This window comes from Pelmatolapia mariae, linkage group LG1 (assembly GCF_036321145.2).
Source record: "Pelmatolapia mariae isolate MD_Pm_ZW linkage group LG1, Pm_UMD_F_2, whole genome shotgun sequence".
In the NCBI taxonomy this organism is placed as follows: Eukaryota; Metazoa; Chordata; class Actinopteri; order Cichliformes; family Cichlidae; genus Pelmatolapia; species Pelmatolapia mariae.
Genome location: NC_086227.1, coordinates 23,727,590 through 23,751,003, shown reverse-complemented (window position 1 = coordinate 23,751,003; position 23,414 = coordinate 23,727,590). Strand labels below are relative to the sequence as shown.

The window sequence follows — 23,414 nt, the reverse complement described above, 5'->3', positions numbered from 1 at the left end:
GATATTCACACTGTGATTGTTGACTGTGGCGGTGATTGTTAGGTTACCGGAATTTGTCAGTTTTTTTTTTCCTTTTCTATTATTTGCTGTCCTTTCTGCTGCTTCTGTACCAGAATTATGAGTCAATCTTTTAAAGTTCTGAGATTGAATAGAGAATTATTTTTTCATCTGGATGAGAATCGGATGATGGAATGACAAAAATCACAAACAACAAATGAAATGTTGACCAAAATATATTTTATTGTGTGCCATAAAATTGACATGAATTAAATATGCACTGTTGATCGGAAATGGTGATTAACAAGAAGAAACAAAAAACTGTACACACAATGATTTGATCAGACAGGTCAGAGAACAATGGGTCAGCTCCAGTCTGCAGTCCGATCTGTATTTATGACTCAGTGCATTGCTCACTGCAAGAGTTTCCACTTATTTACTACCAGAGAGTCAAGGCAGTATCAGTGTTTATCTACCTGCAGACACACAGAAATGATTAAAGCTATGAAAGAGCACAAAGGAGTAATGATGATATGAAACGAGACCAAACAGGACAATTTAATATTTAAAGGGAGACGTAACATCTTCCGGTGTTGTGAGGAAGGTGTCTGGTATTGCTGCGATAAAAGTTGTATGCGACTAAGTCACATTGGCTTTCCTATTGCTCAGTAGAACTCGCTCCTTTAGGGCTGCAGGAGGAAATCACATCATTTTCTTGGGAAAACCATCAGATGAAAGCAGGTGCTGAGTGGGATCCTCTACAACACGCGGGCCTGGTCCAGCCTTGAAGACAATACAAGAAGATGAAACAACAGATTAATTATGTGCATCTAGTGTTCACAGCTTCAAATTTATACATTTATTCTTTCTCCTTGGAAACGTTAGCTTTTCAAATGAAGCACTCACTGGTCAAAGGTTCAGATAACTCTCGTGCTCTTTCAGTGCCCTAGTTAAATGGACCAATGCAAGACAATGTTTCGTAACAGCATGTTGAAAGGTACTGCATAGACACATCTGAACCTTCTTGCAATCCTACAGCAGACACATCACTGCAGTTTTGTGCAGCGTAGATGGATCATTTAAATCTAAAACCTCTATATCTTTCAGCTGCTGTTTAAAGTAAGCCTATAATACAAAGTTGGAGTAATTGCTTCTGTGGGTAAATATGAGTGAATACCTTAGTACTAATTATGTAGTTTATTCCCTTTGGCATGGGTTCCAGACCAATACCTTGCTTCAGCTCCTCAGAAAGAGAAGCACAGTTGACCGGAAGACCCTTAAAAAAGCTGCAGAGAAGAAAGAAGCACTCAGTGACACATTTTAAAAGGGACCGAAGGCCAATACACCTTAATAAGCAAAAGTACAAGTCTACCATTTGTTCTAAAACATTATTTAGATGCAACATTAAGTCCTCTGTGGAAGTCCATTTAGCAGCATTTGCAGGTTCAGATCTTCATAGACATTTCTCTAGATTTATTCTTCTAGGCAGGTTTTTTCTAGCTCAGGCTATTTCTGTGTTTTCAGGTTGTGTGCAATTTGAAGCAGGTTATCTTCATGATCCCTTTCTGAAATCTTTACATCCCTCTGTCTTCATGTCCCTTCTGTGGAGAAAGACCCCAATAGTATGCAAGCATCCTGATTCACTTGCCTTCAGCAAGATAATAAGGAGTGCCTGGTATTAGTCAGAAATAGTGGTCTGCCCAGGGAGTTAAGTGTGTGGATCATTTGACCAGTAAGTTGGCTGTCCTTCCAGCAGGTTTTCACAACAACTTGAGGACCTCTGAAGTTCAGTCAGAGCAGACCTTTCTTGCTTGATCACTTATTTTGGTTGGATGGCAAGGTAACTTCTGGTAAATATCTTCTAGAGATGTTAATCTACTGAGTACAATGCACTTTTGGGAACACTCAAAACCTCAGAAATCGTGTTCTTGACCACAGTTTTATGGTCAGTTTTTAGAGAGTTTAATGGACTTTGGGCCTTAATACAATATGATTTGTTAGACTTTCTTTACAGGCACATGCCTTGGTAAGCTGTGCTCAAATCATTTAGGTTTCCACAGTCATGTTGTAGACACGTGTCAAAAATAATTAAAGCAAACAGGATGCACCTGACCAAAATGTTGAATGCAACAGCAAAGGGTTTAAACACTTTGGTAAGAGCTGATTTCAGTTCTTGATTTTTAACAAACCAAAACAAGTTTCACTTTCACAAATTTCAGAGTAGGTAGGTTAATGGGCAAAAGGTCTGCTTTATCAGTTTTGGATTACATGAAAAGACCTAATACTTTCCACTGTATATATCTCTATATATGCATTTAAATGTTGATTTTTCAGGATTAATTAATTGCTATAGACGGATTTTAAAGGGAATGAGCTTAACATCCTTCAACTTACTCTGCTCCGTTGGTTTCTGGGGGAAAGAAATGTTGAACCAGGTGCACAAACTCAGGAACGTGCTGCTGTAAAGTGAAGATCACAGCATTGGGCCCTGCATCAAAAGTGTAGGCTACCTATAAAGATAATAAACAGAATGTGACTATTGCAGAAAAAATGAGATTTTCCTGTCTCCAGTTTAAAACCATCACACATCTTTCACATCTTCTTTACGGCATCATAAAAAAATGGGTTATTTGAACCCATGAGGAAATTAAGTTTTCCTTATTTCATTGAAAGCATGGTATGGTGTTAAGTGATGGACTGGCAACATGTCCACTGTTAAACTAAACTCTCGCCCTATATCAGCTGGGACAGGCACCTGTGACCCAAAGTTGGATTAGTGGTTAAGAAAAATCAATTTCATGTAAAACAATAAAATAAAATGTAATTAAGTGAATGGGAATACAAATATGTATAAATGAATAAAGTCCAGTGCCCAGATATTTCTCCCATAACGCCACTGTAAAAGCTGCTCACCCTCATCTCCCCGTAATGCTTGTTGTAACGATGGACCAAGCTGATAATCTGCTGCGAAACATGATTGAGGTAGAAGATAGGGGGGTACGTGTCGAGGCAGGTGGCATGAAACTGGTTACTATCCTTCATGGTTAGTTCAGCAAATGCAGCAAAGTCCTTTTTCCGTATTGCTTCAGTCATCTCTACCATCCGGCCTGGGACAACAGATTCAGCACGGTGCTAACGCAGACACACACACAGACACAGGTATGACAGTCAGACATGTGCTGTATTAGTGAGCTGGGTTTAAATAAAGTGCCAATCGATATACATTAAAATTCTGACATTTGTAGTATAAGGTGAACAAACCTTTAATAGGCAGCTTGTTTTTACACTGGTTTGCATTCCAGAGGTGCTGCCAACTGGCTTCCGCTCTGCACTGGCCTGTGACAGAAGTACATCAAATTGATGTAACTTTTGCATTCCTGCATTTGTAAAAGCGCAAATTCATCAGCATTATTTTCACTTACTTAGTGTCACTCTCCTATACCCACAATCAGACCTACCACTAGTACGAGGATTCTGAGCTCAGGCCAGTGAGTCTCTGGCTCCACCTGCTGGGCTAAACTGTCCTTCCCATCCTCTTTGTTTCCCATGATCCACTGGACGAAACCTCCATACATGCTCCGGCATGCGCTGCCAGAGCCTTGACGAGCAATCCCAGACAACTCTCCTTCTACTCCAAACACCCGAGCCAGAGTGTAAACTGCGCCACAGAGCAGTCAAAAAAACAAAGACACTGGGACTAAGTGAAGCAATATCAACTATAAGAAAGATGGAGAAGGAGATGTTAGCAAAAGTGAATTATAGCACAGACAAGCTCACCCAGGCAAGCAAATCCAGCTGCTGAAGAGGCGAGTCCAGCAGCAGTGGGGAAGTTGTTAACTGAGCAAATGTGGACTTTGTGTGACAAACTAGCTGAATCCACGCCAGAGTCTCCATCATTACGCCTCTTCCGTGCCAATCGTCGAACTAAATATAAAGAAAAAAGAAAGAAAACTACATTGTAGTATGCACTCCTTTCTGTCTGCTCTATGATCTTACAAATATAATGCACAACACTCACTCTCTCTCAGACAGGACTGCAGTCTGGGATGGGTTATGTCCTCCTCTTTACCATTGAGCCATATTCGATCCTCCTGAAATGATCTGCTGGTTGCAACTGTAGTGGTTGTTTTCAGCTAAGCAGAAGAAGAAAGGAAGGTACGTCTGTATCAAGCTGCATTTACAGTGGTGTGCAAAAATCTTGAACCATCCCTCATTTTTTTCTATTATGTTTCCAAGAACCAGACCTTTTTGTAGTTTTTTAAGAGTGCTCGTGAGCAATAGTTGTCCAGGCATTCTGAAGTTCTTTCAAAGTTTTACTTTGGACATTGGATGCTTTTATACACATTTTCAGTCCAGTCCTTGTACCTGACCACTTTTAGAGGGATCTGTTTTTGTTTATTAAGCCACTTAAAACTGATTTATCAATCACTCAAGCATAAAAAAGTCACCTAACTCAAGGGATGAACCAGTGTTATGTCCATACATAACAGACCAATTAGCCAAGCCAATTTTAAATTGTATCTTTAAGAACTTTGTTACTTTAGCCCGTTCCAAAACATTTTCGTGATTTCTTTAGGTAAAGCTACATAAAATATAAAAATTTATTTTTTGCACCAAGAAGATGATTCCCAAAGCGTTATTTGCCAAAAGCATATCTCATCATGGGTGTGCAGTGTGTTCTTCAAAAAGGACCAAAGAACTGACAGATCTTGACAGAGAACAGAACAAAAAAGCAGCAAATATGCAAAGAAGAGCAAAAGAGAAACTAGAGAAATAACGGTGCTGTATGTAGTAGTGTATGTTATTACTAATATGACATAATATCCAACGTGAAGCCTAGAGACATGTGAAAAGCACAAAACACAGTGTATGTCTGTGTATCCCAGTTTCAAGGGACAGTGCAAAAGTGATGCCATTCGTCTGTAATCTGAGTAACAGAGAATTTCTTCCAGAGAGTCACAATACTTTTTTCCCCAATATTCATTTAGTAGAATATCTAATAGATGTGGACAGGTAAAGTTTAATATAGCTGTGTTCACACTGCAAATAATACTAAAACAGCAGATAAATATTTAAAGTTTGGCTGGCAATACTAATTGAGACTAACAGTAATGTTATGAAATAATATTCTCTTAACAGTCCATTTTATAGAGACTTTGGCTCCATTAAGTGAACTCTTACTGCCACAGCAGCAGGTTTTCTGCAGCTCTCGACAGGGACACACGACGAAATGGGGAAAACATAGAGAAAGAGAGGTTTTTTTTGTTTGTTTTTTACAGAAACAGGCTTCTTGAGGATTTCGTTTTAATTAACATACCTGGTCTTGATGCAATGTGACGCTCAAAGATGAGTTAATGGGTAGAATTAAGTCTTCATTTCTCTTGCCCCCTGAAAAGTAAGAAGGCTTTAACACAGAGTCCACAACCGAGGTGTCATCAGCCTGATATTAGGATACAATATAAACAGACTCGAGAGTAATTCAGACCTTTAATAGCCAATATTCAGTCAGACATTAACACACAGGCACTGTCGATTCAGTTTCCCTTGAGTCCAAATGATACAACCATAACAAAACAATGCTAACTCAAACACAAGTCGAGGTGATACTTACAGTATTTAATGACAGCTATATTCACTGGAGCGGTACATGTAACTATATGTGGCTGCTCAGTTCTGTCCTCCGGCATGGCTCTGCATATACACCAATAATAAGACTACCTGAATGTTTTTAAAACACACTGTACAACCCTCTCCCCGAGTTTAGCACTCTCAGCGTGGCTGCCTGCACCTTACTGTAGCGTTTCCTAGCAGACTCACCCGATTGGTTAGTGATGAACATGTGACTAACCCGCGCACCAATCAGAGTCGAGCTGAGTGTACTGAACTCTAAATAGCCAATGAGAAATCATCTGACCACGGTCGTGTGGAAATGAGGCAAGCGTAAGACCAACCCAGACCCCTATCGTCGGTGTTAGGGTTTATTCAAGTCAACGCAATTTTGAATTATAAACGCAATATGAATTAAAAATTGTTAATAAGTGCTCAGGCAGGAAATGACTATTGTGAATTAGAGAAAAGCTGCAGGATTCAGTGCTGAAAAGGTACTCAGTTATTGTATTTGACATGTAATGAACAACTGAGGTACATTAAATGTTTTCTTATACTGCACATCATTATTGGTACTGACACCGATAAAAGCAGTTCTGTCAGTATGGTGACTACAGCGATTTCGGACAGACTTTCCTAGAGATAATAAAGTATATTAGTATAAAACACATTTCCCCATCATGCATTTTATTTCAAAAGTTGTTGGATACATTTGGCAGTCTGTTAACTCCTGCTTCTGAATTGAAAGTCAAAATGTGAACTTATTTATAAAGCAAAAAGTCCAGAGTCAATCATCCACCTCATCCATAGACTGACAGTCTACCTTTTTATGGTGGGGACGTTACTGTGTATTGATGTTGTGATATTTGATGTTCAAGTCAGTGGAATACAATTTGTGTTTAACTCTAAATGGAAACTTTAAAAAAAAGATTTAACACTCATTTAAATGATGAAGGACAATATTAGAAACAGTCCATTAATAAGGAAAAACATTTCAATTTAAGGCTCATTTAATTTATATGTGAACCCTCAAGGTACACATCAGCAACAAGAATCCTAGAATAACAGCTAATGGGATAGTAGCCTAGATGGCAATTAAAGAGTAGACCCACATAAAATGCATTAACATCAGTATGATCTGCATTTTAACTAGTTTCTAATGTTTGAAGAAAATGCATGAACCGTGGTGAAAATAAAGGAAACTACTGAGATGGACTAGGAGAGTCAAACAGTGCCATGAGCTGTCAGATAAGCAGTAGAAATTTGTAGCATCTTGATTGAAGAGTTTACAAAAGAAAATGTTAATTGACATTGTGTTCAACAATCCCACCAAATGCTGCAATATCAAATGTCCTTGTTTTCCATCTCGGTTGGTAGTTTCCAAAGACACACAGAAGCTAGTGTGGCATCTCAGGGTTCAGCTAACAGGAACACACTAGTCAGCGATCCTGTCAGAGTCCCAAGCAAAGCATGTCAACTGCTCTGATTTGGTTGCTCATTCCAGAGCTCCTGTTGAAAGTTAATAGTCGTCCTCATCATCCGAGTCCATCACCCTCCGTCTGTTGAACTGTCAGGTAGAGTATATTAGAAATGTAATACAGATAAATTACAGAAAAAATGTATGTGACATTTCAGAGAAACTTACTGTAACGGTTGTCTTTTTTTCTGTTTGTTGACTGACTTTTTCTAGGATCTCAATCAAGCCTGATTCTGTAATCTGACAAAAGTGGAAATGAGTTTATTCAATATGTTTTGCTAGAAGCATTCAAAGTAAAAGTCATTTGAGAAAAAAAAAAGAGTTTTGAGAGGAATGCATAGTGAAAAACTACATACACTCTTGCTGCTTAAATGGACTTAAATGACCGTCAGCAAGTGTGACCACCTCTGAAAGCAGAAGTTTTGGCACTTTGCTGGCACCATGCAGGCACCTTGCAGTTGAGTTAACTGCAAACTCCACTGAACACGGAAATATTATAGTGCTACATCTGCCTGACAGCTACAGCTTGGCTGAAACTGGATCACACCATAGGATAATGATGCCAAGCACAGTGACAAATCTACAACAGAATGACTGGAAAAAAAAAAAAACTCCAAAAGTGTCACAGTCTAGACCTCAACCTGACTGAAATGCTGTGCATAACCAAAGTGACTGTAGGAACACTGTAAACAAGTGTGGGGGTGAAACTTCTCCACAATGATGTGAGAAAATGATTTCTTCAACTTATTACTGCTAAAGATGGTTCTACAAGATACTGAATGGTGGGGTGTATTTAGTTTTTCATAGGATCGCAGAGAGTGCTGTGAAAACTTTTTCCCCATGTCTGTACTTTCTTACCTTTCCTCCCAGCTTTCCAAAACGAGCCATTTGAATGAGATAGTTTTCAACTGCATTTGCCTTTTCTGGCTTCACCAAGGCAAGATTGCTCACTAAAAAAATAAAATACAATGAGACAGCACTATTAATTTCCAAAGAGGAGTTTTATTAAGATGAAGGATATATATGAAACCACACTTACATCTCGCACGGGCAGACTGGTCTAGAACTTGAGCCAATATGGAGTTCCTCATTTCTGTTTCTCTGTAATTAGAAAACAATTATATTGGTCAACTGAGACCAGCTAAAAGAAAACAAAAGATACTGCATTTATATAGAAGCTAAGCAGTAAGAATACCAGGTTGGTCAGCTACACTGAGAGTTTAGATATTACATATATGTCAAACACTTTCAGTGCTGGCTCATAGGGGGTCATCTAATTGTTGGGGTTTCTCTGTATTAATGTAATGGGTCTATACCTTACAATATTAAGCACCTTGAGGTGACTGTTGTTGTGATTTGGCACTATATAAATAAGACTGAATTAAATAGGAAAATATATATTCAATTGAAGTTATATATACACACTTCTGCTGTATGGAAATATTTTGGTTCAGTTACAAAAAAAGTGCAATACTTAAGGCATATAACAGTTAGTCTTAAAAAAACCCAAAACAGTCCTTTATGCAAGTACAAGTACTATATACAGGAAAAATTCAGCTAAAGTAGTTTCTTTTTAGATAAATTACACATCGTACCTTTGTTTGGCCTCCTCTGCTTGCTGATTATTACCTTCCTGGAAGTATACAGGACAGCACCATTAAATACAGATTTTATTTATACATTCAGCTAACTGGTAGACATTTTATTTTATTCCATCCACCAAATAAACTAGTACTTTAATGTTGGTAATGGTGAAAATTTGATAAAGTAACTTATTTGCTGTTATTTTCAGGTCTGACGATACAAGGACCATGACAGCAATCTCTTTGGTTATGTTTTCAAGTTTCTTTGTTTTGTTTTTAAATTCTATATTTTACTTAAAGCAGTATAGCAAAGTATACCATAATGGCTTATCTTTAATCGAGTTGTGTTTCCCAAATTTGTTGCTTTGGATATTTTGTAATGGTAGGTACCCTATAATGTCCTCTAGACAATGAATTAAAAGTCCAGTATGTTCTTTATTTTGTAACAAATAAAGTTAGACTACTGTCAACAAACAAACAAAACTCATATGACAGATTTTTTAAATAGGCACATTCAGTGAAAAGTTCCTATTACAGTCTTCTTGAAGTAAGTTGGACATCATCAATGAGCTTTAAAACCCACTGATCATTGTATTTTTTGAGGTCACAAAAAGACACAAAATAGAAATTTATGAGTGTAAAATATTTTCAAAAACAATGACAGAAACCCAGACACGCGAGGACTCTCTAATCACTGCACTGCATGTGAATTAGTATAAATACTTATTTCTGACATATGACAATGTATTAGACTACTGACAGTTCACCAAACACGTCAGAAATTGCGGCCGCTTACTCACATGCTGTGCTAATGTCAAAGTTTAGATAAAGACACACCCACACACACACAAATTATCTGTAGAAAGGAGGACCCACAACGACCACTCCATCAGTAGCAAGTCTAAAAATTTGTTCAATTTTGTTCCAACAAGCCAGCGCTTTGATTTTCAGAGGGGTATGCGCTGACTGACACAAAGCTAGCACTATGGTGATGTTAACACATCTACATGAGGAAGCAAATATCATCTGCACCAAACATGAGGCTCATTAAGTTAGCTGTGTATATCCCTTAAGTTAGAGTTAAGTGGTGGTTCTTGGGGTTTTTTTTAGCTACACTAGCTAGCAGTATACTGAGCTCAGCATCTCCATATACGGCGGGTGAAACCATGCTTTCCAGTGCCTATTCGGTTCTTACCCCTTGCTTTGCCTGTAGCTCCGCCATTCTTTGCCGCCTAATCGCCTCTAATTCTTCGTCTGCCATTTTTATAACCGTAATATCGACCTAAAAGCCAAAACTGGGATGGCGTATGGCAATAAAATTCCCACTAAACTGCTATCACAGGCTAGGCCCTGCCTAACTGAAGGAAGGATAATCGACGTCAGAAAAACAGATCCGACAGGCTCGATCAATCAATGAGAGAGTCAGGATCACGCAAGCTGGCGTGCATTGTATTGTGCCTCTGAAGTTATATATTTTATTCTCCCAAGTCTTGGCAATCATTATAACATTTTTCCCAGGAAGTCCGTTTGATTTTTCTCCAAAATATAAGGTTAGGGTAGGGCTGTGGCTAAAGTTACCACCAATAATTACTTATACCTCATAGGGGTAATACTGGAAGAAGGATCTCTAACCGGAAATATGAAAAATCTTAACTTTATCCTACAGCGATTTGTATGGTTCTTGTGACGATGTACTCTCAGGTTTCACAGGACCTGAAGGGGTTTCTTGAAGGTTACTGTCTTTTTAAAGGCAGTGCACATGTAACACAATTGATCAATCAATATGTATATGTTTCAATTTGTATCACATGCAGAAACTCCGCTAGTGATTTAGACAGATGTATTATTTGATAGTTTAGACGTTACACATCTTAAAATAACAGCTTATGGTAGACTAAAGTACAGCATATATTACTAAGTGTTTTTTGTTTGTTTTTTTAAAGAAAGAAAATATGGTATTGTGGCACTATTACAACAAAAATAATAATTGAAATGGAGTATTGTGCCTTGTCAATATGTCCAATATGTGTGACAGTTCATTCAGTGCCATCATGTGATGTGTCAAACAGCTGACAGGTGGAGTAATCTCAGGAGGTTCCTCTTGCTTGATATCTAGCTCCCTCTGTATGTACTGTAAGAGAAACGACTCAGAAGCAGAGGGATATGGTACTTTTGCCCAGGGTCATTTATGGTGAAGACAATCTGCAAAAAGAAAAAAAAAAAGAAAAACAGAAAGATGACAGAGATAAGATTAACATTCAAGTGCATACAACTGGTTTAAATTGGACACAAATTTACCGATTTAGTCTCAAAAATTGTGGTGACACCACAAGTAAATCATGAGATATAAACAGTTTCAGCATTTTCTCACCTCAACATAGGGGTAAAAGCAGGTCTCTCCCATACTCGCCCAATACTGAGCCGTCTCAAAATGCATTTTGTACACACCAGATGTAAATAATTGTTTTGCGATAAGTCCAGGGCAACGTCCATCATCATTAGTGGTCCTGTTCAAAAAGCATAAGACTGAAGAGCTTTGCACAAAGACATCAACTTTTACAGCAGTCTTTGAGATTTTCAAATAATTACAGGTTTCTTGGTGATGCTTTTTTTTTTCCAGGTTCTTACCCGGTGGTGATTAAATTCCAGGTGTTTGTGGAGGGGTCTTGTTGATAAAGGCTGAGGGCCATATTTGACCCGGGGACACCCATTGCAGTGTTCAGCACATGTGTGGTCAGAGGACTAGGTGATCCTGCCATTGCTGTGAGCTACAGACCGAAGACATATGACTTTAAACAGAGCAGCTTTAATATGGAGGAATCACATGAAATAGTAATATTAAGATGAAACAATATCCACACATTTGCATCTTACAAATGAGATATTGATGCCGGTGTAGTTTTCTTAAAGCACCAGTGAGTTCTTGCAATGTTAAATTATCTTTGGCACTTTAAAGATTTTAGACAGCAGCCACAACAGAACCCTTGGTTTAAATTTGCCACAAGACCGTGTTCAATAATTAAAAATAGCATATTTTGTTATATTTGATATTGAACTGTTAACTAAAACTAATGTCACCTCAGCCATAAGTTATAGTACATAACAACCTATTGACTGTATAATGCTGTTTCACTTTATTTTAAAATCACAAATCTTCACTTTTATCATGTATTTCTTAAAAAGTTACACTTACCTTATTATCAGGCAAAATCTGACTCTTCAGTTGCTGCAGCCTGGATGCGCTCATGAGCACTGATGAATAAAAATTACGGGTTTGCAGTTTTTTACTGAGTAATGTAATTTTATGGTATATGTAGCAGCTTCAGATCTTTATTACAAAACCCCCACAAAGTTCTGAACACTGTCCTCTTCAGTATGACATTCAGTTCACATGTGCTTATCTTTTTGTCAACAGCACGCTTGTTATGCAAGAGCTCCTTTTGTCACACTTCGTTTTCAGCACTTTGAACTTGGATGATTAAAGTTGCTTCCTCTGGGGCCGAGCAGATTAGCACAGTAAATGGCATCAAAAGTAACAAAGTTGTATTCTCACATCTTCCCCCTGCTTGAATTTCACAAAAACATATTCACAACATAATTTTATATGAACCACTCAACCCTAACCTCCAGCTTCAAGTTCAGCTCCCGGAGTTCAGCATCAGAGTTGTTAAATATAAAGGCTTGTTGATTTTATTGTTGACAGCAGAGCTCTGCTTCACAGTTCATAATGGTGACTTTTTAGCAGTGCAGTTCTTTTTTTCTGATGCTTCCATATCAAACTATATCATCAGGTACATGCTGACATTAGAGCGCAAGACAGCAATGTGGTTAATGTGCATCATCAATCACTGAAAATCGCCAGGCTGTCCTATTTGGCTACATTTCATTTCATGTCTTCATCCCATGTTTGTTTATTAATCATTCATATTATTACTGATGAGAAAAAGAGAGCAAAAGATTTTTACATGTCTTAGTTTTTAGTACCCTTTCAGGTCCTTGTGACCTATAGCCTAAATTAAACTGAAACCTGGCCATTTTCCCCACGTGGCCTCCATATCTCAGCTCAGTAAAGCTTTCCCTTTCTCTCTTGATTATCTGTCACAGGCTAAGCCAGCTTTCTAAAGAGACAGCTGCTGATGGAAAGGCTGCAGGTGGATTTTTGTTTTTCAAACTCTGACATATATAAAAAATGAGTCATATTTTGTTTCAGTGTTTTGACTCAGCAGAAATTCACAGGCTGCTGGAAAGTCTTATCAAATGTCTGCTTTTGCCTCGGTCTTTCAGAATAAAAACACAACACCACAAATAATGTTTATACTCAATATGAAAATACTTTTACTACAGTGACAATGAGTATTTCCACTTGGCAATATCTTAAGAATGCAAACAAAAACATGTAACACCATAGGAATTATAATAACATCATTATTTTCTTTAAAAAACACACGGAAGTCCTAAAGCAAGATTAAAATCGTACGGCTAAACAATTACAGTAAAGTATACAATAATACACATTATTACATTGACCTGGGTCTTCGCACATCTTAAAGTGTCTAATACATAGAGGAAGAGAGTTATAACATTACTCTAATACACTTAAAGGAGATAAAATACTCTTTCCTTCTGAAAATACTTAATGGGTATAGTATATCATTCATACTCATACCTACAGGTGGAAAACAAACCATTTATCTCCTGAGTGATTATCCAGCTAAATTCTGATATCTGAAAAATATGAGTTAAGGTTTAACACACATGAGCTGTGTGCAGATTTTAGAATACTTGAAGTAACACCGAGTTCATTTTCATTATACTGTCCACACAATATTCCAGTTCTAGTCTTAATTTGGAAATAGCGGCATGTTTACATGGTTGAAGAAAACCCATGCTTAATTAATATATAGTCCTATGTGTTTTGTGCATGATTTACTTCAAGGTCCTTAAGGCCTTTAGACATTTTGTAACACTGAATGATTTTGCTGTTTCCAGGGGGAAAGGAAAAAAACAAACAAACAAAATGATGAAGCAGCTGTAGAAACACTCATATTAACAGTATGTATAAATGATTAATGTGTGTAAAGTCTGACATTAATCTATGTCATCTGTTTTCATAAAAACAAAGAAAAAAAACCCAGAGTGACCCATGCATGGTAAAAAAGTACAATCTGAAGTGAAAAATTAAACTAATGAGGAAGTGCTTGAAAACCTGCATACTATCTGATAGACACCAGTGTGGTTGCACAAAGACTTCAGGTCCTTTAGAAGTCCATGGGAAAATGACTTTCTGACTTGACCCCTGTAAACACATTCCTGCTCAGTTTATGGGTTCTGTCACTCGTTTTTGGTCATAGTGAATTTAAAAAAAGAAATTAGTTTGTTTTATAAACCTGGGTAATACTGTGTTTCAAAATAGAGGCTTATCTGTGGTACGAAATCGCACGCTCATTAGCAAGTGAGACGTCACTCTCCAGTTTGCCAAATGCTCATCTCCAGGCTTCAAAACAGGACTTCAGAAACCAGTGTGTGACATCACGGTAGCTACGTCCATCTTTTACACCGCCTATGACATGAGCAAAATAAACTGGCAGGTTTGTTTCATTATGATTTAATGATTCATATCTATTTTGGTGAAACATTGAGATTCATGCTGGAGTGTTGCTGTTGGTGCAAACTCACTCATACAGTAGAACTGGTTCATTTCAGGTAGACATGTAAAATTTATAAATTCATCGTTCGGTTTTGTTTATTTGTTACAGCAAGGTCACGGTCTATCTGTCACTCTCTTAGGTAAGCCTGTCAAGTTCTGGTCAGTCGGTTGTATGTGTACTTGCTTCTCAAAATTGATCTGTATCTGGATCATGGCCATGTTAAACAAGTTGCTGTGATTCAATTAAATGCATTATGTTATTTGATATGTACACCCTATGTTGAGCTTCTGATGTGGGTGTTAGCCTGATGGCTCAGGTTCTCTTCCTCCATGTTTGGCACCTTATCCATATCTTTTACGTTTTCTCACATTCCTCCTTCATATTTCCTCCTCAGGGTCAGAGCTGTGGTTGCTCATCTGTGACAGACAAACAGGCAGACAGACAGTGGGAGGGAAACAAAGAAGGCGTTTCATTAACTGCCAGCTCAGAATGACTCAGGAAAATTTTGTTATGCCAGTATACGCTGATTTCAAGAAGCAAAGTCTTGCTTAACGTCCAAGCCACTCATAAGACTGAACTATGTGGGCTTCTTGCCTATATGACTTTCAAGTAAAAACAATGTTTTCTAAAAAAATAATAACAATTATACAACATTACTCCCCATCCATACTCACAAAATGTAGCCCTAACAGAGACCAAAATAATGTTCCAGACAAAGTATTAAACTTTTTTTGGTCATAGCATCAGTATCCCCTTAAACTAACATATGCTTTATAAACATCATTTACCGTGTGGTGGTCATCATCAGGCTCTCTAAGGTCAGGGCTCTCCTTGTGAATTCGATGGCGGGAACTAGGAGGGGAGAGGGAGGAAAGGGAGTGCTCTGGGCTGCTGGGTGATGCAGCATATGGTGAGCCAACTGGACTATCCTCTCTCAGTGGAGACCCTGAAAAAAAAAAGAAAAAGAATAAACATATGTACCCACGACATTCGCAGTTTTATTTGAGATTAATTGCTGTTCGCACAGCGTATTGAAGAAAATTCGTGTTCTCTGATTTTATACTAGATGACAGGCAGAAAAATGAGTGGGAGTGACAAGATGAAGGACAGATGTGATGATAGCGAGAGGGAGATGAGAGATGGTAAGGCTAGACAGTGAGGGACAGGGGAATGAAGCAAAGCTGGAGATAAATTAATATAAAGATGAGAGCTATCTATCAGCCAAGGTCAATCAAAGTAGACAGGAGAGTTTTAACACAGACTTTTGCAGGTGCAAATCCACAGATAGTAAAATGAAGGTTGTCCAGGACTGTTTTTTCAGTCGAATGTTGTGATAATGGTTTCAAGGTTAAAGTACTGTCTTCAGTCAACAACATTTAAGTGTAGCAGTGACTGAGGGGTTGGGAGCTCAGAGGAGGTTGAACGGCATCAAGTGAGAGGGAGTGGTGTAAACTCAGTGTTTCAGCTATGGTCGGTTTAATTAAGGCAGAGGCTAAAATAATTTCCTTAAGGAGGACAATAGAGCTTTGTCCTTTATTCCCCGAGACGTTTTTTTCGTAGCCAGCTGCAGTGACCTGGAGATGTCCACATGAGGGCAGCAACAGCACTTCCTTCTGTGTATAGCGATCGGCTGCCGTTCACAGTACTCGATTATTTGCGTTTGCAGAAGTTTCATCAGTCAGTTACTTCAACCACGCTGTTTGTTCAGCATGTTCCATAATTTGATCCCAACCATAAATCTATACACCTCGCCCCCGACAGCCTATATCCGCCTGGATTCAACTTTTTAAAAAATCCTGACTGGAGGAAAATAATTGATTTGTCAGGTAAAATAAGAGTGGCTCCATCCATGCAGTGCATTCCCATCCCCCAGTTTCCCTGCAATACAGATCCTGAATCGTTTTGATTGGGGTTGTGACTGGAGGAGCTAATCAAGCAGGAATCTGAACGTGGCATATTGCCGGAGTCCTCCTTAAAATGATTCTGATGTGCAAATAGATTATCTATCATTCGATCTCACAGCCACCCGACTCCACTGTCTTTCTGAATGAGTGTCTCACCTTTGTGGTCATTCCTCTGTGTGTCCATCCTGTCAAGACTGTCAAGCAGCCCATCGATCTGTGTCTTTATCAGAGTCAGCTCCTTTTTAATCACCTGCAACTCCTCCATCCCCACTGCAAAGACAGAGAGAGCGAGAAAATGTAAGCGACATTAGGAAATTACACGACCTGGAAACACCTTTGGAAAGAATTCTGAATGTACTTCAGCTAGTGTGAGACCTCTTTGAGGACACTGGAACAATATACAGTTAGGTCCATAAATATTTAGATGCAAATATACATGTAATTTTGTCTCTGTACATCGCCACAGTAAATTTTAAATGAATTAAGATCTGATTGGGATGCAGACCATCAGGTTTAATTCAAAGGGTTTGACAAAGGCATTGCAACAACTGTTAAGCCGTTGGAAGAAAATCCATTTCAGTCTGATCAACGGGAGTCAAGAACCCCTGGACATCATCAAATGTTGCATTTCCTCCCTTGACATGCTCTGTAAGGACTTTATGCAGCCGCTTTCAGTTGCTACTTATGTTTGGGTCTCTCCATTCAGTTTTATCTTCAGTAACTGAAAAGGATGCTCTGTATTGTTGAAATCAGGTGACTGACCCAGCCATTGAAGAATATCCAATTTCTTTGCCTTTTAAGACTCTTGAGTTCTTTTTGCAGTATGCTTTAGTTCATTTTCCACTTGGACTGTGAGGCTCTGATCAGTTTTACAGTATTTGGCTGAATCTGAGCACCTGCACACTTCAGCATTCATTGCTACTTCTATCAGCAGTCACATCATCAATAAACAATAGTGATCCGGTTCCACAGCCATACATGCTGTATGCCATGTTGTAAAGCCGTATTGGACATACATGCAGTATGCTTCAGATCATGAAATGTTCCCTTTCTCCTCTGTACTTTTCTATTCCCATCATTCCGGTACAAGTTAATCATGGTTTATTCTGCCCAAAGAATTTTTGGACTGATGATAAAGACTTTTATTCTGCTTCTGAATCTACAGTTTGGTTCACTTGTATCAACATCTGTTTTGACCTCATATTGAGAGTCCCTGTGAACAACTACCAAATTCAAGTTCAATACTTGGAAACAACTCTATATCTTTCATCTGCTTGTCATGGAAAAACGAGGGAACGGGCCGTGAAACTGCTTGTCAGTCAACTGTCTAATTAACTCGGAGAAAATGGAGGACTAGAAATTGCTGCAATTTCTAAACAATTAATGCAATGATTTTTTTCAACCCCTTGAATTAAAGCTGAAAGTCTGCACTTCAATTGATTGGTTGATTTTAGAGTTCACTGTGGTGGTGTAGAGAGACAAAACTACAAAACTGTGCCACTGTAAAATGCATGGTTTCTTTTTTATAAAATATATTCATTAAGCATGTAAGTTTAAATGCATAGAGCTTTACTACCGTTTTAGGCAAACAATTGGAACCTACATTATCCAACTTGTCTAATTTAAGATGTAAAATAAAGCCATTTAGTTTTTTAAATTGGTTTGTTAGTTTTTTCCACAACAATCAAATCTCAGTGACATCCCATTCATATTGCTCACACTTGGCTGTGGCTGAACTAGTAGAGTGGGCTCTGGAGCTTTTGGAGTGGGTTCTGTCTCGGCTGCGTCTGTGCCCAGAGGAGTAGGAGGAGGAACGGGATCGCTTGGCAAGACTGGGTCCCAGGGGTAGGGGAGAAAAGGAAGCTGGCACACGCTGGTAGTCATACACCCTGCAGATTAGGTAGACACATTTTTAACAAAAAATATTGTTAAATGACTGTTTTCATGCAGCAACTTGTGTTTTTGTGCTGTAGCTGTGTCTGTGTGATTTTGTGCTTGTGTCCGCAATGATAATCAGAAGCTGGAAACAATGCATTTTGTCACACATAGGTGAAAATGGCTGAAATTAGAAGCTGTATGCAGATTATTGTTCCGCAGATAATTTGAGCTGTTCACAGCCTCCATACAGAGTACACAGATTTTAGATCTACCGTTTCAGGCAACAGGTGGTGATGACGTTTCATGCTCATGAGGCCACTTTAACTTTCACTCAGATGGCAGATTGATGCAGGGTACACTGCAATGCTCAAAACTGGGACTAGTTTGCTTGTATTTTATTTTGAAATATTCCCTTGCACAGCTGAATGTATATTGTATGTTTTCAAAGTTCTTAAAGTATCAAATTCAAATCAGCATTCATACCTAAACTTAGATGTTATGCTGGAACTACAAAAAAATGTAATCATATTCAAACAAAGTGAAAAGAGATGCAAATTAAAGCAGTTGTCCAGCCGTCATAAATAAATATGGGTGGGTCTATTCTATGTTCCTTTGACTTGTATTTTCCATTTATCAAATGCAAGAGAGTGAAACTGTCTCACTCTCACTATTGCCTCCTCCCTGTGGACAGCTCCATGTCTCTATCTGTCACTGAATGTAATTGGTTCTGTCAGGGCCAATCAATAGCTCCCCGGCAGGCTAGTAGTGCCGGTGACAGGGGGTGTATCACTGTCAACCTCTATAGTGGTTACAAAAAATGACACTGTGTGTTTGTGCATGGGTGTTTCAAAAATAGAAATAATGATGTGACTGAAGAATGCAATGGCCTCGACACTCACTGACCCAGTGACCAGGTGAAGCTACAGAACTACAGGATCCAAACCAACCAATCATCACTTGGCAAACCTGTAGAAAGTGTGGGAAGCTAATGTTTTGAATGATACAGTGCATCCAGAAAGTATTCATACTACTTCACTTGTTCCATACTTCGTCACATAACAGCCTTATTCCGAAATGGATTTATAAAAATGTTCCCCTTGTGATTCTACACAATGACATTGTGAAAAATGTTGGCTTGAAATTCCTGCAGATTTGTTGAAAATAAAAAATAAAAGTTTAGCATTTACATTGGTATTCTTTATTGAAGCACCTATGCTAGCAATTACAGCCTCAAGTCTTTTTGAGAATGATGCTACGAGCTTGGCATATCTATTTTTGAGCGGTTTCTCCCCCTTTTCTTTGCAGAACCTCTCAAGATCCCTCAGATTGGATAGGGAACATCCTGCACAGCCTAGGGATGTTCAGTCAGGTTTAAGTCTGGACTATGGCTGGGTCAAGGAAATTCACAGTCGTTGTCCTTTTCGAAGCTGAACCTTTGTTCCAGTCCAAGGTTCATAGCGCTCTGGAGGAGGTTATCATCAAGGATCTCTCTGTACATTGCTCCGTTTATCTTTCCCTTAATCCTGACTAGTCTGACAGTTCCTGCTGCCAAAAAACATCCCTAGAATAATATAATGCTGCCACCACCATGCTTCACTGTAGCACGGTGTAGCACTGGTATTGGCCAGGTGATGAGCAGTGCCCAGTGTCCTCCAGACATGACTCTTAGCATTCAGCCCATTCAGTTCAATCTGGTCTGAGGCTCCTTCAGGTGCATTATAGCAAACACCAGGTGGGCTGTCATTTGCCTGTCATGTGTCATGTGCCTCGAAGAACATCATCTCCTCCCACCATCCCAGACACCACAGATCCGGAGCCACCCATGGCTCTAACACCATTGTGAAGTTTGCTGACGACACAGTGGTGTTGGGTGCCATCTCCAACAACGATGAGGCGGGCTACATTGACGAAGTGAAGAATCTGGCATCATGGTGCCAGGATAACCACCTCCAGCTGAACGTTGGCAAGACCAAGGAGCTGGTGGTGGACTTCAGAAGGAGTCAGCACAGAGACTACAAGCCCACTATCATCAATGGAGCTCCAGTGGAGAGGGTGCAGTCCTTCAAGTATCTTGGTGTCCACATCTCCTCAGACCTGACATGGTCTGCCCACATTCAGGTCCAGACCAAAAGGCTAGGCAGCGCCTGTATCACCTCCGACAACTGAGGAAGTTCAGGGTCTTGCCAACGATCCTCAGGACTTTCTATGCAGGTGCTGTGGAGAGCATCCTCACACACAACATCGCATCCTGGTTTGGAAACAGCTGTGTTAATGACCAAATAGCTCTTCAGACAGTGATCTGTACAGCAGAACGCTGCTGCAGGATTGCTCCCCCCCCCACCCCCTTCAGGACACCTACACCAGGAGATGCTGGACTAGAGCAGTGCAGGTACTGAAGGACCCATCCCATCCTGGCAACAAACTGTTCCAACTTCTGCAATCCGGCAGAAGGTTCTGCACCATCCGGGCAAGGACAGAGAGACTCAAGAGGAGCTTCTATCCCCAAGCCATCCGGGCCCTAAACTGATTGGCCACTCTACCATACAGGTCTGATGGTGGAGTGCTACAGAAATGGTTCTCCTTCTTCTCCTCTCTCCACAGAGCAATGCTCGAACTCTGTCAGAGTGTCCATCAGGTTTTTGGTCACCTGCCTCACGAAGGACCTTCCACAATCACTCATACTGGTCGGGAAGCCAAATCTAGGAAGAGCCCTGGTGTTTTAAACTTCTTCCATTTACAGATGACCGGATGACAGGACCTTCAGTGCTGGAGAAATGTTACTGTACCATTCTCCAGATCTGTGACTTGATACAATCCTGTCTCGAAGGTCTGCAGAGAATACCTTGGTCTTACTGGGTTGGTTTGAGGTCTGACATGCACTGTCAACTATGGGACTTTATACATATAAATGTGTGCCTTTCCAAATCATGTCCAGTCAACTGAATTTACCACAGGTGGACTCCAATCAAGTTGTAGAAAAATCTGATAGCTCAAAACAGGATGTACCTGAGCTCATTTTTGAGTGTTATGGCAAATGACGAATACACGCACATGCTGTATGTTTGTTTCTTTTTAAAATAAATGTGCAAGAATTCCAATCACTTTGTTATTATGTTCAATATTTTTCAAATCAGGCATAACGAGACAGGAGAAGCGAAATGAGGGACTGTCAAAAATAAAACAGGAAGTAGCACGCAAACCAAGATTCAGACAAGGACACACAGGCTTGACACGAAGATGGGGATAAACAAACATGGAAACACATGACAGACTGGGGGAGACAAAGGAGGAAACACAGGGAGAAGAACATGGAGACAGCACAGAGATATGACAGGGATGAGAGAGAGAGAGAGAGAGAGAGAGAGAGAGAGAGAGAGAGAGGGCAAGAAACATGACAGACAGGAGGGGAAGCCAAACAACAAAACAGAAATACCAGACCAAAGAAGCGGGAACATAAACTGATAACCCTAAATTAACTTAAAACTAAACTAGAGACCTCTAATAATATAGCAGGAAAATTACCAGGGATTACCAAACGCTACCATTTCTAGTCACACGAACTAAACAAGAAAACCCAGCTTAATAAAATCCAGAAAAAAGGTTCACTTCTCAAAATCAAAAAATGAATTTAACATGATGCAAAAGGTCACAAAACAGAGAACACTGGCTCAACGATCCGGTACCATGACACTACTATAATAGTGTCAGTGACTTAAAAAAATAATGTGTTAGATATTTCAGGATAAAAGACAGTCTGAAAACAAATGAAAATATTTCTGCAAAGCCTGCGAGTGAAGTGTTCCTCTGTTGTATATAACAAGCCAACAACAGGAAGAGAAGCTGTCATCTGCAAGGACTTTGATTTTGGATGGCAATTTAGATTTACCGATTGAGCCGTTAGCTAGTCAGTCAGACACAGTCTGGCTTCCTGAAGAGTTTTCTATATTGTTTCCTGATCTGTCATATTATGTGAAGCCTGTCTACTTGATATAGTGATTTCTGAACAGACTGTGTTCTTAGCACATCCACAATACACACTCAGACACATATGCATCATAATGTCACATAAGTATGAAGTGTATTAGGCCACCGTAAGTGTGTGAGATTAGAGGCTTTGAGCATTGTCCGTGCGGGGAGACATAGAAACCAAAGACTTAAGGGAGTTTAAAGTCTTTTAGAGTTCTGTGCAGGGGCAGATAGACAATGTGTTGTTACACCAGCTTTGAAGTGTCATCTCAGAGAATAGAAGCTTAGACAATGAGAGACGGTAGAGGAGTGAGGATTACAGAAAAGTGTGTGAGTGTGTGTGAGAGTGTTTGTCTCCATGGATTAGACCCCACATGGAAAGCAGCTTTGTCAGCCTGAGCTGTTATCTGTGTTGAAAGACACTTTACTGTTGTGTTTGCTCAAGAGGACAGCGGGCAAAAACAGTCATTTCTCCCTTTCCCACATATTGACGTACACAAACAACAAACACAGATGCAAACATGCGCGCACGTGTACACACGCATAGCTCCCACTCACTCAAACCCAGAGGAATACACGCACATGCACTCAAACACGCACAGCTGTCAAAAGCGCAAGCCAACAGTGTGGGGAATAATCACGCACTGTGTTAAAAACAAATTGAAAATCAGCAGTGAGTGTTCCCCCCTGAACAAAGACAAAAAAATGCGACGCGAGAAAAACCACATGAAAATATGAAACAATGAAAAAAAAATGACAGGTAACACTGAACTCAGCAATAATACTCAACTAGGTGCGAGAGAAGCTACAGGATGAGGTGTTATTCTCCTGTGCATGTGTGTGTTTCAGCAAGTTGACTGCCTTCTTTTATTCAGATATGCTTAGCGGAGCAATTATAAGTGAAGCCTGAGGGGAGGCAGGTTGGTCCCAGAGCAGTTTCAGTGCTGCTACCCTAAATGAAGCTCAGCTAACTACACCATCTACCTAAAAGCTGCGCTACAAATGCACGCTGTGCAAAAGACAGATTTTGGTGTTTATGAGATGCCACTTAATTTAAGAGTATGGCTGTTGTCAACCTTTTTCAGAAACTAGTATGAAGTGCAAATTTAAAAGAGAAAACTTAAATAAAACCTGTCACATTTCCACAAAAAGAGCTGTCATGTTTGACACTTTTTTCTACAACCAATTTAAAGTGAAGCGTTATGGCACTTTTAGTTTTTCAGTCATCTCCCAGTACAAGTTGTTTCTTAAGACCTCATTTTAGTTGAAAGTGAAGGTGTGAGGGAAATCAAATCAGTTATTAGTTTTCCTGCTTAATAAAGCTTGGAGATTTGAAATCAGCAACTTGAAAGCA

General features: G+C 39.4%; 4 protein-coding genes across 5 annotated transcripts in view; all 4 read right to left on the bottom strand.

Annotated features, from left to right (window-relative positions):
- Nucleotides 1–229: 229 nt before the first annotated feature.
- On the bottom strand, nt 230–5,991 carry mvda (mevalonate (diphospho) decarboxylase a). The gene is made up of 10 exons (XM_063476673.1): nt 5,609–5,991; nt 5,315–5,385; nt 4,016–4,130; nt 3,775–3,921; nt 3,456–3,655; nt 3,259–3,333; nt 2,911–3,129; nt 2,392–2,507; nt 1,175–1,283; nt 230–780 (listed from the first exon to the last, which is right to left on the bottom strand). Exons 1-10 carry the CDS (start codon nt 5,682–5,684, stop codon nt 700–702), a joined length of 1,209 nt encoding a protein of 402 aa, XP_063332743.1. The 5' UTR covers nt 5,685–5,991; the 3' UTR covers nt 230–699.
- A 303-nt stretch (nt 5,992–6,294) lies between these two features.
- On the bottom strand, nt 6,295–10,037 carry pdcd5 (programmed cell death 5). The gene is made up of 6 exons (XM_063476685.1): nt 9,860–10,037; nt 8,677–8,714; nt 8,121–8,182; nt 7,940–8,031; nt 7,250–7,321; nt 6,295–7,171 (listed from the first exon to the last, which is right to left on the bottom strand). Exons 1-6 carry the CDS (start codon nt 9,923–9,925, stop codon nt 7,124–7,126), a joined length of 378 nt encoding a protein of 125 aa, XP_063332755.1. The 5' UTR covers nt 9,926–10,037; the 3' UTR covers nt 6,295–7,123.
- A 739-nt stretch (nt 10,038–10,776) lies between these two features.
- uraha (urate (5-hydroxyiso-) hydrolase a) lies at nt 10,777–11,912 on the bottom strand. The gene is made up of 4 exons (XM_063499227.1): nt 11,858–11,912; nt 11,293–11,432; nt 11,036–11,171; nt 10,777–10,866 (listed from the first exon to the last, which is right to left on the bottom strand). The coding sequence occupies exons 1-4, from the start codon at nt 11,909–11,911 to the stop codon at nt 10,777–10,779; spliced, it is 420 nt and encodes a 139-aa protein (XP_063355297.1). The 5' UTR covers nt 11,912.
- A 1,061-nt stretch (nt 11,913–12,973) lies between these two features.
- si:dkey-234i14.2 (heterogeneous nuclear ribonucleoprotein C) overlaps nt 12,974–23,414 on the bottom strand; it is a 39,572-nt gene continuing 29,131 nt past the window's right edge. For both annotated transcript variants that reach the window (XM_063476653.1, XM_063476661.1), the window contains 4 exons: nt 17,936–18,105; nt 16,373–16,486; nt 15,101–15,258; nt 12,974–14,728 (listed from right to left, as the gene is read on the bottom strand). In XM_063476653.1, the coding sequence (XP_063332723.1) occupies nt 14,690–14,728; nt 15,101–15,258; nt 16,373–16,486; nt 17,936–18,105 (481 nt within the window). In that variant the 3' untranslated portion in view covers nt 12,974–14,689. The remainder of the gene's footprint in view (nt 14,729–15,100; nt 15,259–16,372; nt 16,487–17,935; nt 18,106–23,414) is intronic.